Below are 15,949 nucleotides of genomic sequence, written 5' to 3'. Positions count from 1 at the left end.
GGAACTGTGCAGATCCCCTTTGAATGCTTCCAATAGGTCACAATTGTTCCACTGATCTGATTGTGTGGGTATTGAGAGATTTTCTGACTGAACCTTACAAACAATACATACTAAAATCCATTTGTTTCTTATTGGCCTTATAAATGCTTCTCAAAGTGCCATGAGTATTTATCATTTATTGAAACATCAGAACAATGGTACCAGACCTGTTTTAAATCTGAATTTTTGCAGTTTAACAATGGTGTGTTGATGCTGTATTAAACAAAGTCCAGCTTGTTAAGGTCAACTTTTACTGCTCAGCTGGGAAACAAAAGGCCAACATAAAAAATGTTAGTGCTTGCTATTGAAAAGATGCCAGCAGTCGTCTGTAGAATCGGATCAGAACAATCAGGTCAAATGTGCTTATGGTACCAAAATCCTTTTGTCATCTGGTTTAATTACAAGACAGTAGCTAAATCCTGTTTTTGAAACAAAACCTACATTCCCAGTTTATTTTCTCGTGCGTGTATCAGCCTGGAGGGCAAGATGATCTGGATCTTGATGTGATAATTGCAATGCATTTGGCTCAAGTGAACCAACTTTGTTGAGTGCGGTGTTCTATATAGCAGCCTGGTGTATTGGTGAGCTTGCCCAAATGAGCGAAGTGACCTTTTAGGATTACTTTTTTTAATATTCAATGCTGTGAGGGATGTTAGTGCATGAGGAATGGAACAACTTTCTATTTTTGTAACCAATGTCAACATCTTAAAGTTTAAGATGAGATACATGGCAATTAGATGCACTTTTCTCCAACAACATGCCTCTGCTCCAATTTCAGAAGACTATCTGCTCCTCCTGCACTGTTGTGATGTTTTCCCATAACTGCTGTTCTGTGGCTTTGTGGGGTGAAATGTTCAATTTAATACCAAGATTTTGTGCCCTGTGGAGCTGTACTGGAACTGTGCAAACTCGTTTCATAGAGGATGTTTGCAGTCAGTGGCTAGAAGAGGCTGCAGTCAGTACTGGATTTAAGCCAAGATCAAAGGCTATTGTATCACTCAATTTGGATCTCTGGGTATGAGGTTTATATCCAACCCAAACTGATGAGGAAAATGACTTTTGAGTGATGGACTGCCCTGGTATTTGAACTGTCAACTTTCAAATCTAAAATCTAGTTCTCCATTATTCACATTAATGGGGAATCACTCCCGGACTCATTCACAGATTAGCTAGTTATGTGTCTGTTGCTCAGGGCAGTGGTGAAATACCTGTGTTACAGTCAATAATGTGAATCTAGAACTGCTTGCTGCATGAATTTGCCTACGGTAATATTACTTCAGGTTTCAGATAGTTTTACTGCAGCATGATGATGTATCCTTTGGTGAGAGCTCGTAATGATGATCTGCTGCAGGTGCACCTCCTCTCGGCCGTTTGTACAATACTATTGGTGGCAGTCATGGGGTACGTCACAACCATGACTGAAGCAGGAATTGTTGTTCTGTGGTGAAGGGAGGAAAATAGGATAAAAACGATGTATAAAGCTAATTCCAGCAACTTGAGTCGACTAGATTCTATAATCAGCAGAGCTCCATTTATTGAATTTTAAAAATGCATTTTTTTCTGTTAAAAACAGTGCTCTGTCTGTGTAGGACAGTAATCCACTCTGTGCTTATTGATAGGCATACAGTACCTGCCAGTCTTTGGAAGGAAGCTCAGGGAAAGGACCAGACATGGTATGAAGGAACCTTGGCATCAGGCCACCCTATCATTCTTTACTTCCACGGCAATGCAGGCACCAGGTAAGGAGCAGGCTGATATTTTTAAACCACGAATGCTCACCTCTTTTTAATTTTGTCCTTGAAGAGGACCTCCAGTTTTCATACTTAAATTCACAATGGTATTACAGTTGAATAAAGGCAACTACAGAGGCATGAGGGAGGAGCTGCCCAGAATTGACTGGGAGATGAGCCTAGCAGGAAAGACAGTGGAACAGAAATGGCAGGAGTTTCTGGGAATAATTTGGGAGACACAGCAAAAATTCATCCCTAGGAAGAAGAAGCATACTAAAGGGAGGACGAGGCAACCATGGCTGACAAGGGAAGTCAGGGACAGCATAAAAGCTAAAGAGAAAGCATACAATGCGGCGAAGAGCAGTGGGAAACCAGGGGATTGGGAAGCCTACAAAGACCAACAGAGGACAACTAAAAAGGAAATAAGGAGGGAGAAGATTAAATATGAGGGTAAACTAGCCAGTAATATAAAAGAAGATTGCAAGAGTTTTTTTAGATATATAAAGGGTAAGAGAGAGGCAAAAGTGGACATTGGGCCGCTGGAAAATGACGCTGGAGAAGTAGTAGTGGGGAACAAAGAAATGGCGGAGGAACTGAATAGATACTTTGCGTCAGTCTTCACAGTGGAAGACACGAGTGACATCCCCAAAGTTCAAGAGAGTCGGGGGGCAGAAGTGAGTATGGTGGCCATTACCAAGGAGGAGGTGCTAGGAAAACTGAAAGGTCTGAAGGTGGATAAATCACCTGGACCAGATGGATTACACCCCAGAGTTCTGAAGGAGATAGCTGAAGAGACAGTGGAGGCGTTAGTGGCGATCTTTCAGGAATCACTGGAGTCAGGAAGGGTCCCAGAGGACCGGAAAATCGCTAATGTAACCCCCCTGTTTAAGAAGGGAGTGAGGCAAAAGACGGGAAATTACAGGCCGATTAGCCTGACGTCGGTCGTTGGTAAGATTTTAGAGTCCATTATTAAGGATGAGATTTCAGAATACTTGGAAGTGCATGGTAAAATAGGGCAAAGTCAGCATGGTTTCATCAAGGGGAGGTCATGCCTGACAAATCTGTTGGAATTCTTTGAGGAGGTAACGAGTAGGTTAGACAAAGGAGAGCCAATGGATGTTATCTACTTGGACTTCCAGAAGGCCTTTGACAAGGTGCCGCACAGGAGGCTGCTCAGTAAGATAAGAGCCCATGGTGTTAGAGGCAAGGTACTAGCATGGATAGAAGATTGGCTGTCTGGCAGGAGGCAGAGAGTAGGGATAAGGGGGTCCTTCTCATGATGGCGGCCGCTTACTAGTGGAGTTCTGCAGGGGTCAGTGTTGGGACCACAACTTTTTACTTTATACATTAATGATCTAGATGAAGGAACTGAGGGCATCCTGGCTAAGTTTGCAGATGATACAAAGATAGGTGGAGGGACAGGTAGTATTGAGGAGGCGGGGAGGCTGCAGAAGGATTTGGACAGGTTAGGAGAATGGGCAAAGAAGTGGCAGATGGAATACGACGTGGGGAAGTGTGAGGTCATGCGCTTTGGTAGGAAGAATAGAGGCATAGACTATTTTCTAAATGGGGAGAGAATTCAGAAATCTGGAGTGCAAAGGGACTTGAGAGTCCTAGTCCAGGATTCTCTTAAGGTTAACTTGCAGGTTGAATTGGTAGTTAGGAAGGCAAATGCAATGTTGGCATTTATTTCGAGAGGACTAGAATATAAAAGCAGGGATGTGCTGCTGAGGCTTTATAAGGCTCTGGTCAGACCACATTTAGAATATTGTGAGCAATTTTGGGCCCCGTATCTCAGGAAGGATGTTCTGGCCCTGGAGAGGGTCCAGAGGAGGTTCACGAGAATGATCCCTGGAATGAAAGGCTTAACATATGAGGAACGTTTGAGGACTCTGGGTCTATACTTGATGGAGTTTAGAAGGATGAGGGGGGATCTGATTGAAACTTACAGAATACTGAAAGGCCTGGATAGAGTGGACGTGGGGAAGATGTTTCCATTAGTAGGAGAGACTAGGACCCGAGGGCACAGCCTCAGAGTAAAGGGAAGACCTTTTAGAACAGAGATGAGGAGAAACTTCTTTAGCCAGAGAGTGGTGAATCTATGGAATTCATTGCCACAGAAGACTGTGGAGGCCAGGTCATTGAGTGTATTTAAGACCGAGATAGGTAGGTTCTTGATTGGCAAGGGGATCAAAGATTACGGGGAGAAGGCGGGAGAATGGGGTTGAGAAACTTATCAGCCATGATTGAATGGCGGAGCAGACTCGATGGGCCAAATGGCTTAATTTCTGCTCCTTATGGTCTTATCATCAATCTGTTGTGCGTATTTAAAAGAAGAAGTTTACAGCCTCGTTCTTCAGCTTTGCGGTGAAATTTTGTAGTAAGATTGCCTTTTGCAAAGTCACTGATACTTTACAGGCTGAATCAATCACCAGGCCTATTTCAGTTGAATTACCTCCACTTCTGGTTACTTTCAGTTTTCAGTTAAAGTTGACATCAGATTGCATAAGCTTTTTTTTGGGTGCCTAACATGATAATCCTGCCCTATTTCATCATCACTTGATTTCTCAAGGCTGCTTAAACACTTCATTTGCTGAGACACTAAACTGGTTAGGAGAATGTTGAAGCCTGATTTCTTTAAGCAGGGAGACCTTGAGCTCACTTTCTTCACAACCGCAGATCCAACTCCAGATCAGATAAGGCTTTGAGCATTAGCAGGGAACATAACACAACAATGGCCGAAACAGTATATCCACACTTGATCAGCTGCAATCTGCATTAGTTTATACGTCTAGGGGCAAAAGAGTCATGCTGCTCGTGATCTAATCAACCTCCTGTAGCATTTTAATCGCTAGTCTCCCAGGACCTCATGTTCAAAGATTAGTACTACCGAATGCTGGTTCCTATTCTGCAGCTCGAGTGTTTTAAGGTAATTCAGGTGCCTTCATCTGGATCAATTATCTGAGGTTCAACTACATTCCTGATCCAAATTTGCTAGGATTTCTCTAACTAAAGTGTGCATCTTTTTCTGGGCAGCTCTTTGTGTTGTGCTCAGGTAGACTGATTGCATCATTGGATCAGTCAACTCTAGTTTGCAGATCTTCCAAGACTCATCATTCAATTCCTGTACATGTTTCCTATGGAGGGAGGCTCTGCTAACTTGGGGAGAGTGCCGGCTTCTTTACCCCAAACCAAGCAATCCATCGCTGATGTCTTGGCTATTAGATGGATTCCCCAAATTACATCTCGAACAAAAATGCTAAGATGACCAAAAGTCCCAAATGGAATTTACTTTCTATTTAGTTGTACCTTTTTCAAGCCCAGTGTCACATTACCAATTTGTATATCCTCTGTTTCAATGTCAAGTAATTACCCAATATACTTATCAGATTTGTCACATGCTCTTCTAGTGCCATGTTTGCTGCTGTGGGTAGTCTGCATTATAGCCAGTAATGCATTGTCCTTTTCCTTTTAACTTTTGTTTCTAGGAGCCTGTTCTTTTATTTAAAACGGGGCCCAGACTGTCTTGAAATATAATTTATTTAAAAAGGAAAAACTGTCCGTGATTTCAAAGATTAACTTGTTATCCAGAGTTGAGGTCTGCATGAATCATCCTGTACCTCAAACAACCGCAGTTTTTTAAATCGACCTATTTCTCTGCAAGATTGCACCATTTGTTAGTTATCATTCATTTAGTATGATGGTATTGGAAGTTTCTAAGATAATCACCCTGATAAATATTTAGTCTGGTAAAGGTTTTATTATAATAATGATGATGACTTTTATATAGTAATTATTATTAGTAATAATAATCATGATCCTTTTTGTATTTTAAAAATGTGAAAGAGGCTAATTTCAATTATTTAAGTTTTAAACTGAGATTGAAAATGACAAACCAGTGAAACTAAATAGAATGAAATCAAAAAGATTCAGGAAAATTATTTTACTTGTAATTTGTTCTAATTTGCCTCCTTTTTTTTTCTGTTTGTCTGCAGAGGTGGAGATCACAGGGTTCAACTATATAAGGTAGGAGGTATTTAAAATTAAATTGTTGTGGGGCGGAGGGATGATATTAGCGTGCTATTCATGCCACCCCAGTTTTAAAGAAAACACCAGAAAGGGTCATTGAGTATGTTAACTATTTCTGTTCATGCTTGTGTTCAACTTCATTTAAATATCTTGGGGTTTATCAACTTTCCTGACATTCTTTGGTTATAATATTGGAATGAATTTTTTCAGTAGTGCTTTAGGTCTGCTGGAGTCCCCTTTCCAAACTAAAATTAGCATCTGGCAGAGCCTCCAGTTATCCATTATCAATCAGCATTTTATATAGGTGTTTTTTATCTTCCAATCAACACCTTGTTGGTTCCTTTTTCAGCCATGCAAAGCCATAATGCTGCATGTCAGGGCACTGACTGCTGAATCCCTTTTTTAGACGATGAATAGAGGGGAGCAGATCTCGGATGAGCCCACCACTAACAGCACAATTATCTGCAGTTGGGGATGGTGCAGGTTCTTCATTGTGCTGGAATAGACGCTCTGAGACCGCTCCTCTTGCATTCACTCATAGATCAAAACATTGACTAAGATGGGTCTATTCAATCTTCCATCTACTCATACGGAGCTTGAGTTGGAGTACATAACACCAGATAAAATCCAAGATTTGGCCACGTGCTCTCTTAGCTTCCAGTTTCTTCGAGCTAGGTCAAAAGCCTTACAAAGATAATTTTGCCTTAAAAAGTGAAAAAGCGGAACTTTAGATGCCATTGGATTTCTGATTGTCTTGTGCAACAGAACACATTCTGTTGAGTCACATGTTCTTTTAAGGTCAGAAATATGACAGGTGACAGAATCAAAGAATTGTGATAATGCAGGAGGAGGTCATTTGGCCCATGTCTGCACCAGCCCTCCAAATGAGCATTATGACTCTTCCCTTCTCCTGGCTTTTCCCTGTACCCCTGCACATTGTTTCTATTTAAATAATCATCTAATGCCCTCTTGAATGCCTCGATTGAACCTGCCTCCGTTACATAGGCAGCGTATTCCAGACCCAAACCACTCGCTATGTGATAAAGTTTTTTTTCACATCGCATTTGCCTCTTTTGCAAGTCACTTTAAATTTGTGTCCTCTCGTTCTTAATCCTTTTAGGAGTGGGAACAGTTTCTCCCTATCTACTCTGTTCAGCCCCCTCATGGTTTTGAACACCTTTTATCAAATCTTTCCTTCGCCTTCTCTTCTCCAAGGACAACAGTCCCAACTTCTCCAATCTATCTTCATAACCAAAGTTTCTCATCCCTGGAACCATTTTTGTAAACCTTTTCTGCACTCTCTCCAATGCGTTCACATCCTTCCTAAAGTGTGGTGCCCAAAACTGTGCACAATACTCCACCTGAGGTCTCACTTATGTCCTATATAAGTTCAGCATAACCTCCTTGCTCTTGTACTCTATGCCCCTATCAATAAAGCCTAGGATACTGTATGCTTTAGTAACTGCTCTCTTCACCTGTCCTGCCACCTTTAATGACTTATGCACATATACACCCAGGCCCGTCTGCTCCGGCACATCCTTTAAAGTTGTACCCCTTATTTTATGTTGTCTTTCCATGTTCTTCTTACCAAAATGAATCACCTCACACTTCTCTACATTGAACTTCATCTGTCACCTATTTGCTTACTGTGCCAACTTGTCTATGTCCTTTTGAAATTCTACACTGCCCTCCTCACAGTTTACAATGCTTCCAAGTTTTGTATCATCTCTAAACTTTGAAATTGTCCCCTGCACACCAAGACCTAGATCATTAATGTATATCAGGAAATGCAAGGATCCCAATACCGACCCCTAGCGAACTCCACTACAAACCTTCCTCCAGCCCAAAAGAAATCCATTAACCATCACTCACTGTTTCCTATTACTTTGACAATTTTGTATCCATGTTGCTACTGGCCCTTTTATTCCATGAGCTATAACTTTTCTCACAAGTCTTTTGTGTGGCGTAGTATCGAATGCCTTTTGGAAGCCCATTTACACCTCGTCAGCAGCAATACCTTCATCAACCCTCTCTGTTACCTCTTCAAAAAAACTCCAGCAAGTTAGTTAAACAAGATTTTCCCCTAAAAAATCCATACTGGCTCTTCCTTGTCAATCCACATTTTCCATGTGACTATTAATTCTATCCCAAATAATTATTTCTAGAAGTTTCACCACCACTGAAGTTAAACTGTCTGGGTTTATCTTTACAACCTTTCTGAACAAGGGTGTAATGTTTGCAATTCATCAGTCCTCTGGCACCTCCCCTGAGTCTAGGGATGGCTGAAAGATTGTGGCCAGTGCCCCTGCAATTTCCACTCTCACTTCATTCAGTATCCTTCAATGCTTCTCATGCCTTGTCAACATGATATAGATAAAAAAAAACCCCACAGTGTCTGATGCCTGGCACTATTGTAATAATATACATTGTAATATTAGTGAGAGTCATCAGATTCCAGCAGCCCTAATGGAAATACGGCTTAATAAAGTAGGAATTCGAGAATCACAGAATATTTTTGATCACCGATCTTGATTATATCATGGTGGTACAATCTGTTATTAGATACCCTTTTAAACCCTTGACAAAAAAAATCCCAAACCCTTGACAAAAAGAAAATCCCAAACTACCTGTATTTCAACTATGAAGTGCTGTTTACTGATGATTATTCTCAACTATCTAAACTATTGTAACACAAATCTGTCTGTTACTGCTCTGGATATTACAAAAGTTTCAAAACACTATCTCTTCTCTGCACAAAGCCCAAACTGTTCAACACTGTGACAAAACAAGTAATGGATTGTTCCCTCAAACAATTTGTTGCTAGAGATATGTTGTGTTCCTTTTTTTCTGTGAAACACACAATATTTTCCATCTTCTGTGGTTTTACTTAGACACTTATTTTTATAGCTGTGTGATGTGGATGTAATCATTCCCAGATGTTGGTGAGCTGAGGCGTCCAATGTAGATATTTGTGAAAAAAAACAAACCTGTCTTTATTTTGCTTTTGTGTAAGGTGAAAGATATATTAGGAATCTGACCAGTCCCTAAAATAAATGCTAAACATGCCATGGTACTCAGAGCTATGGGCAGCCAGTGGGTTTTGCTGCAGTTGACTGAATGTTAAATGCAGGAAGAATAGCAAGTTTTACAGTTTCATAGTTTATGGTACTCATGAAAAAGGAAAAAAGGAATTTGCATTTTGCAGTGCCTTTCACGATCTTGGGATGTGCCAAAGTGGTCAGTGAGGTGCTTTTTTAAAGTTTGGTTACTATTGTAAGGTAGGACACATGGTGATCAATTTGTGCACAGATAGGTCACACAAACAGCAGTAATGTGATAATGATCAGCTAATTTGTTTTGATAATGTTGATTGAGGGATAAATAATGGCCAAGACAGAAATAGCATCATGTGATCTTGTTGAGAAGGCAGATGGGAACTCTGTTTAATGTCTCATCCGAAAGATAGCAACTGTGACAATGTAGCACTCCCTCTGTACTGCTCTGGAAATGTCAGTCAGGTCATGAGCTCAAGTCTCAGAAATAAGACTAGAACCCACATCCTCCTGATTTCGAGGGTGCTACCACAGACCTGTGGTAATACTAGATCAGCATGTGAAAAAGCAGTTGTATGTTTTACTGCTGAATGAAATGCATTCCAGCCTAAACTACTTTGCTCCAATTATGATTTGCTAATAATTCAAAAGCTCTAACAAAATATCAATATCACCCCCTTCTTTAAAACAGCATCAAATTAGACCTTATTAAATTAATTCCATCAGAATTATGGGCTAAATGAATTGTACTATCACTTACTGGACTTGCTGTAAATATATATTTTTCTACTAAGAGAGGTTAATGATGCTGCCTCTCTCCTGTCTTTTCTTCTCATATTAATGCTGCTTGTCCTTGCAACAACAACTTGCTCCTTTAACTTAGCAGAAGCCGCATAGGGAAATATTAGAGTAGATGACCAAAAGCTTTGTCAGAGATGTAGGTTTTAAACACCATCTAACAGGTAAATACAGATGAAGAATTCCAGAGCTTATGGCCTGGACTTTTGAAGGCATGGCTGTCAGTTATGGAGCGATGGAAATCAGGGATGCATAGAGACCAGATTGGAGGAATGCAGACAGTAACATTATTCAAGCACCTATAATGCAAAGCAAAAGAAAAATTAAAGCAGAACAGACTCCTAGAGCAGAATTTTATGGCCCCATTTCAGCGGGGATGGGGCCTTAAAATGTGGCGAGACATTATAAACCTCATTGACTTCAGCAGGAAAGTAAAATCCCGCTGCAGTAAAATTCGGCCCTTAGCCTTTTTTTTAAGAAAAACAATAAAATTTATTTGTTACCAGTTCCATGTTGCACTTTTCCATTCTCTGTTGGAGAGTGGGGAGAAACAGAAAGTAATGATAAAGAGAGAAAGAGGAGACAATAAAGCCATATTAATGCAGCTTTATTCCATACTGAAGGAGGCACATTTGTTTTAATACTTTTGGGAGCAGAAGTCAATATTTTTGCTGCCTGTTTGCATCATTCTGAAGTTGGAGTGAAAGCAAATCTGCAGATATTCATCTCTCCAGTGTGCACATAATGCTGTTTATAGGCTTGCCCCAACAATGTGCCTTTTAATGACTGAAAACAGCTGCTGAGATGATCACCTTCTTTGCCTTGTTTTGCCACTCTGACGGCTCAGCTATTAATCTGGAAGATTCCGGGTTTGATCTTTCTCCTCTGCTGAGTTTCTTGATCCTAACTGGGTGGCAGTTTGAGCAGTACACTTAACTGCAACATTCTAGTTAGGAAACACATCTTGTATTTGTAGATTGAAACAGGATGTGAAGGTTTTGTAAAAAAACCACGATATTTATAACAGTGACTGGCTGACATTCAGACTGTCAGCACTTGGGAAATGTTAATTGTGAAACTTCTATGATCTAAAGGATTCAAATCCAGACTGTTGTACACCCATTTAGTCATACGAAGCTGAGTTTTTTTAAAGTGAAATGAGCCTATTCTAATGATCTAATTCAGGTTTACAGTGCAAGTACATAAATGCAGACTCTGAAATTAATAAGGTTGGCGAGCTGCAGGCACAAATAACCACATGGGACTATGTTGTGACAATCAAAGATCTGGCTCAAAAAGGGGCAGAACTGGGTATCGAGTATTCCTGGGTACAAGGTGTTCAGGAAAGATAGGGAAGGAAAGAAAGGTGGAGGCAACTAACAGTGTTGGTTAGGGCGAATATTAATGTTGAAGAGAGAAAGAGAGGATGTCCTAGAGTGGTCATGGACAGAATCTATTTGGTTGGAGTTGAGAAGCAATAGAGGTGCCATTACATTACTGGGTGCATTCCCACAAGGGGAAACGTAGGGCAACCAAAGCCAGAGCTCTCTAGATGATGAAAGAGAGAGAGTAAAATGAAGCAGAAAAAGGGAGCATATGACACAACTTAGGCTGATAATACAAGTGAGAACCATGCTGACTGTAGAAAGTTCTGAGGGGCAGTGAAAAAGGAAACAAATGAGGCAAAGAGGGCTTATAGGACGTTGACAGCAAACATAAAAGGAGAATTCACAATTCTAAAGGCCTATAAATAGTAAAAAGGTAGTACAGAGATGATAAATTGCCACCTTTTAGCAGGTCTCCACCTTTTGGATCCTGACATGGCTGCTTTTTTTGCCTTTCACCACACGATGGGCAATTTTGTACATTGCTTGTTGTACGTGAGTAGGACAGAAACATTTCCCATTATGGGAATTTTCTCTCCTCCATAACTTCATAATTCTAAGTGCGATTTCTCCAGCTGATATTGACTCAACTATTCCAGATACAGAGATTCAGGAATCACGCTAACTGAGACACCGGTGTTGACCTCCATGTTTACTGGAGCTCTATCCAACACTACTTGTACCGTAGTGCCTTGTGAAATTCCACCAGACATCCTTGTACTTCGGATTGTATGGATCTTAACTGCTTTCTCATCAACCTGCTGTTGTTCGACAACTGTATGCAGTGACTGCCATTTCCTCCAGCCAGTGTTTTCTCTATTTACCTTCTTCCGACATGCCTTGGCAAGATGACCTTTGCAGCTGTAGCACTCTGCCTTCAGAAATGGGCAATTCTGTGTCCAATGTTGGCCTAAGCACTGGTAACAGTACTTTGTAGTGCCACTGCCATTAGTTGGGGCCTTCTGCTTACTCAGCTGCAGCTTATTTACATCAGACAACTGGTGGTTGTTAACTTTAAGAACAAAGAACAAAGAAAAGTACAGCACAGGAACAGGCCTTTCGGCCCTCCAAGCCTGCGCCGATCATATTGCCCGTCAACTAAAACATTTTGCACTTCCGGGGTCCGTATCCCTCTATTCCCATCCTATTCATGTATTTATCAAGCTGCCTCTTAAACACCACTATCGTACCTGCTTCCACCACCTCCTCTGGCAGCAAATTCCAGACACTCACTACCCTCTGCGTAAAAAACTTGCCCCGCACATCTCTATAGTTTTCTCCTCTCACCTTAAATCTATATCCCCTAGTAATTGACTCTTCCACCCTGGGAAAAAGCTTCTGACTATCTACACTGTCCATGCCACTCATAATTTTGTAAACTTCTATCAAGTCGCCCCTCAATCTCCGTCGCTCTAGTGAAAACAATAATTTCTCTCGAGTCATGTTCTGCCATGTCCATGGCCAATACTGTTTGGCAAGCTATGTTGAAAGTTAACTTTAGCAATGTCAGCAGCTTTACTGTGAATGCATTCACTTCTTAAACCACACACAAATCTGTCCTGCAATCCACTCTCTTGAAATTCTCCAAAATTATAATGAATGGTCAGCTTTTTCAAGGCCATGATAAGATTCTCCAGTGTCCTCACTGGGCAGCTGATTCCTTGTTCCAAACCGATAGCTTTCTGCAATTTCCAATGGCTTGGGATTACAGTGCTGCTCAAGCTTACACACACTGTCTGACAGCAGCATGTCTTTTTGCTTTGTAGGGGGCAAGCAAATTATTGAGTGTTTCGTACATTTCTGGGCCTGCTTCCATCAAAAATGTTGCCATTTCCTTTGATTTTCGGGATCTTCGAGAATAATATTAGCAGTGAAAAACATCTCTAGCTGCTGCACACATTCACCAAAAGACTTTTGGCCGTGACTAGACACTCTCAGTCGCCCATTTATACCTGTTGATGCTGCTACCTTTGAAGCTCAGTCCGTCCACCTGTACAAACAGCCTTTTCTCCAAGACCAGATTTTTAAGCCTATTTTTCAGCAAAGAAAATCTCTCAGTTCCTCTGGTTTGCTGGGAGTGAGCAGATGGCAAGAAACTTTCCTTTGGCGCTGTGGTCATGAACCAGAGGAGACAGTTTTGAGGTGGCGAACTAAAGAACCAATAGCAACAAATGGTTAGGAACCGGAATGCGCACTGCCTGAGAGGGTGGTGTAGGCAGATTCAATTGTTGTTTTTGAAGGGGAATTGGATAAGTACCTGAAGATTTTTTTTTTTAAATTGCAGGATTATGGGGAAAGGGTGGGGGAATGTGACTGGCTGAATTACTTTTGCAGAGCTGGCGCAGATTGGCCTCCTGTGGCGTTGATGTAACTATTCTATGATTTCAGTCCTGCTTTTAATTTCTATCCACTGAGACCAAAATTATGCAAAATTGAAGTAAAGGAAAATCCCATGACACCATTTGAGAACTAGGGGAATTTTCCCTAGCATCCCGACCAATATTCATCCCTCATCTAATTTCAGTGAAATATTTGATTTGGTCATTATTCCAATGGCATTTGTGGGATTGTCTGTGTCTGTCTGTGTGCACATTGGCTATTCAGTTTCTTATGTTATAGCAGTGACTTTATTTTTTTTAATGTACTTAATTCACTGTAAAACGTTTTGGAATGTCCAGAGATTGTGAAAGATGCTTTATGACTGTAAGTCCTTCCTTTAAGCATGGAGAGCCAGTGAAAACGGAGTTGGGCTGGGCTATTATCCACTTGCAGTTTATTTTACGCTGTAAAAGTATTATTCTAATATATGTGAATTGACAAGCAAATGAGGAACAGTTTAATATGTGCAATCCCAGATTACTGGAGTGGAGTTTATCTTGCCCCCTCACCTCTGTTTTTCTGTGCATTTGACCTCTGAGCCATCAAAAATATAGGCAAATTAGCTGCAGCTGGAATATGAGAAGCAAAACTTGTGCTGTCCTTGCAATACAGCAACAAAGCTCTGAAAGGGGCTGTTTTTTATTTTCTTCCTTATTATTTTTAACGAATTAGTAAAAGTTTAGCAGCAACATGTTCATAAGCCTGTTAAATAATACACAGAGGACAATATTAGAGCTTCTTTCTTTGTGTGATGACTTGATCCCAATAAATCTATCTGGGGGATGAACTACCCTCAACACAATAAGAAATCATACATTTCTGTGTGCTCCCATATTTGAACAGTATGAAGTCACGGATGCACTAGATATTTCTCAAAATAAAAATGCTTATGTTGTTCACTTGTACACTGTTAAAGCCCAGGGGAAATTCCATTATTGTCTTTTTACCTGAGTACAATATATTTATTGCTTATTTATGCCTGTGAAGATTCAAATACTGACCTTATATGTCCTTCCACCTCTACATTCTTGATTTTGTTTCTCCCCATTTATAGGTCCTGAGCTCACAAGGCTACCATGTAGTCGCATTCGATTATAGGGGTAAGTAGGTCTGTAGCTCTGAACATCTAGATTAAAAAAGATTTTAAGAAATTAGTTTACTTGAATATCTGTTAATGCAGAACTGACAAATAATTCTATACCGGTGTATACTTGATCTCTACAAGTAATGGGTGGTACAAAAATAAATAGCATGGGCAGTGTTGAAGGTTCAAAATAAATGTGATTTAAAAGCAGTGCTGCACGAATGTACAAGAATAGCCATAATTACATAGAACCTACTGCATAAGCAGAACTAGCAATGTGATTGAGCTTGAATCACTACTGTCTGCAGTTTCACTGTCTATATCTCATGATCTTGATGGGGCAGTGTTTGCATGCAATCTCTATTTGATTTAGATCATGCACAGGACAAAAATTCAAGTTTCTTGTCTTGGAGAATACAAGCAAATGTGTTTGTTTCACCATTTTGTTCCTAATTTCAATATTTCCCCCTCATAACCGTTTTATATTTGCCCTTCATGAAAGACATTCTACTTTCTGGTAGCAACCCCATCATACTACTGAATGGCATGATATTGAGCTAAAATGTCCATTTGCAAGGTTCTTTATCTTGGCTTTGTTGTTAAGGATATCACTCTCAGTAAAAAGGAGATACAATTATAAAGTTAGTTGCTTTTTCCACTATTGCTGATGTGTGTTGCTACCTGCAGAATAGTATTGACTGAGACTTGGGTGCCAGGTCACATGCTTTCTTGATGGGGGAACTGTAGCTTTATGGCTCCCACAAGAATTGCTGGTTAGTTTTAAAGCTGAGTATATTTTGTGAAAGTTGTAAAGGTATTTTGAGTATTCAAAAAGTTAGTTGGACTCTGTTGTACTCTGCTAATGAAATGAAATTTCTTGGTCATAAAGCTGAATTAAAACACTTAATTGAATATCCTTAAAACTGTTCGAGTTTCAGTTGAAGGAGGAAAGAGATGTGAGCATTTTATAACTGTGTATGCAACTGGAGTAATTAAAATTCTTTTCTTGTTCAAATCTCTCCATGGCCTTGCCCCACCCTGTCTCTGTACTCTCCTGCAACTTCCTACGAGCTGTGTTCCTCCAATTCTGGTTTTTTTCTCTCTCCTCCAAGCCCCACTGCCTTTGTCCACAATTGGTAGTTGGCCCTTCAACCATCCAGGCCTTAAGATCTGAAATTCCTTCCAGTAAGGGTGCAATCCACATTTCGTGTGTGATATTAATTAAAAGGACTTAAAGGTTGGACTTTGGTGAATTTTAGTGACATGTTGATTTAACTACCCATGGGTGTGGCTTCTTTCAAAGAAAAGGTGACTCATTTTTGGAAATTAAGGGAAGAATTTGTAATGTGTACTGCACACACTTGGAAACAAATTGTTAATTTTTGGTTTCTGTTTAGCTGCATGGTGTAACTTTGTTTTGTTGTGAAACTTATATTTACCTGCTTGTCAGGA

General features: G+C 40.3%; 1 protein-coding gene across 3 annotated transcripts in view; it reads left to right on the top strand.

The window, feature by feature from the left end:
- Positions 1-15,949, top strand: part of abhd12 (abhydrolase domain containing 12, lysophospholipase) — a 142,806-nt gene that overhangs the window by 47,043 nt on the left and 79,814 nt on the right. For all 3 annotated transcript variants that reach the window (XM_078556651.1, XM_078556652.1, XM_078556650.1), the window contains 3 exons: positions 1,659-1,778; positions 5,765-5,795; positions 14,468-14,513. In XM_078556651.1, coding sequence (XP_078412777.1) covers positions 1,659-1,778; positions 5,765-5,795; positions 14,468-14,513 — 197 coding nt within the window. The remainder of the gene's footprint in view (positions 1-1,658; positions 1,779-5,764; positions 5,796-14,467; positions 14,514-15,949) is intronic.

This window comes from Cetorhinus maximus, chromosome 14 (assembly GCF_964194155.1).
Source record: "Cetorhinus maximus chromosome 14, sCetMax3.hap1.1, whole genome shotgun sequence".
NCBI classification, from domain to species: domain Eukaryota; kingdom Metazoa; phylum Chordata; class Chondrichthyes; order Lamniformes; family Cetorhinidae; genus Cetorhinus; species Cetorhinus maximus.
Note: the sequence above shows the minus strand (reverse complement) of the source record. Positions and strands in the feature narration are given on the sequence as shown.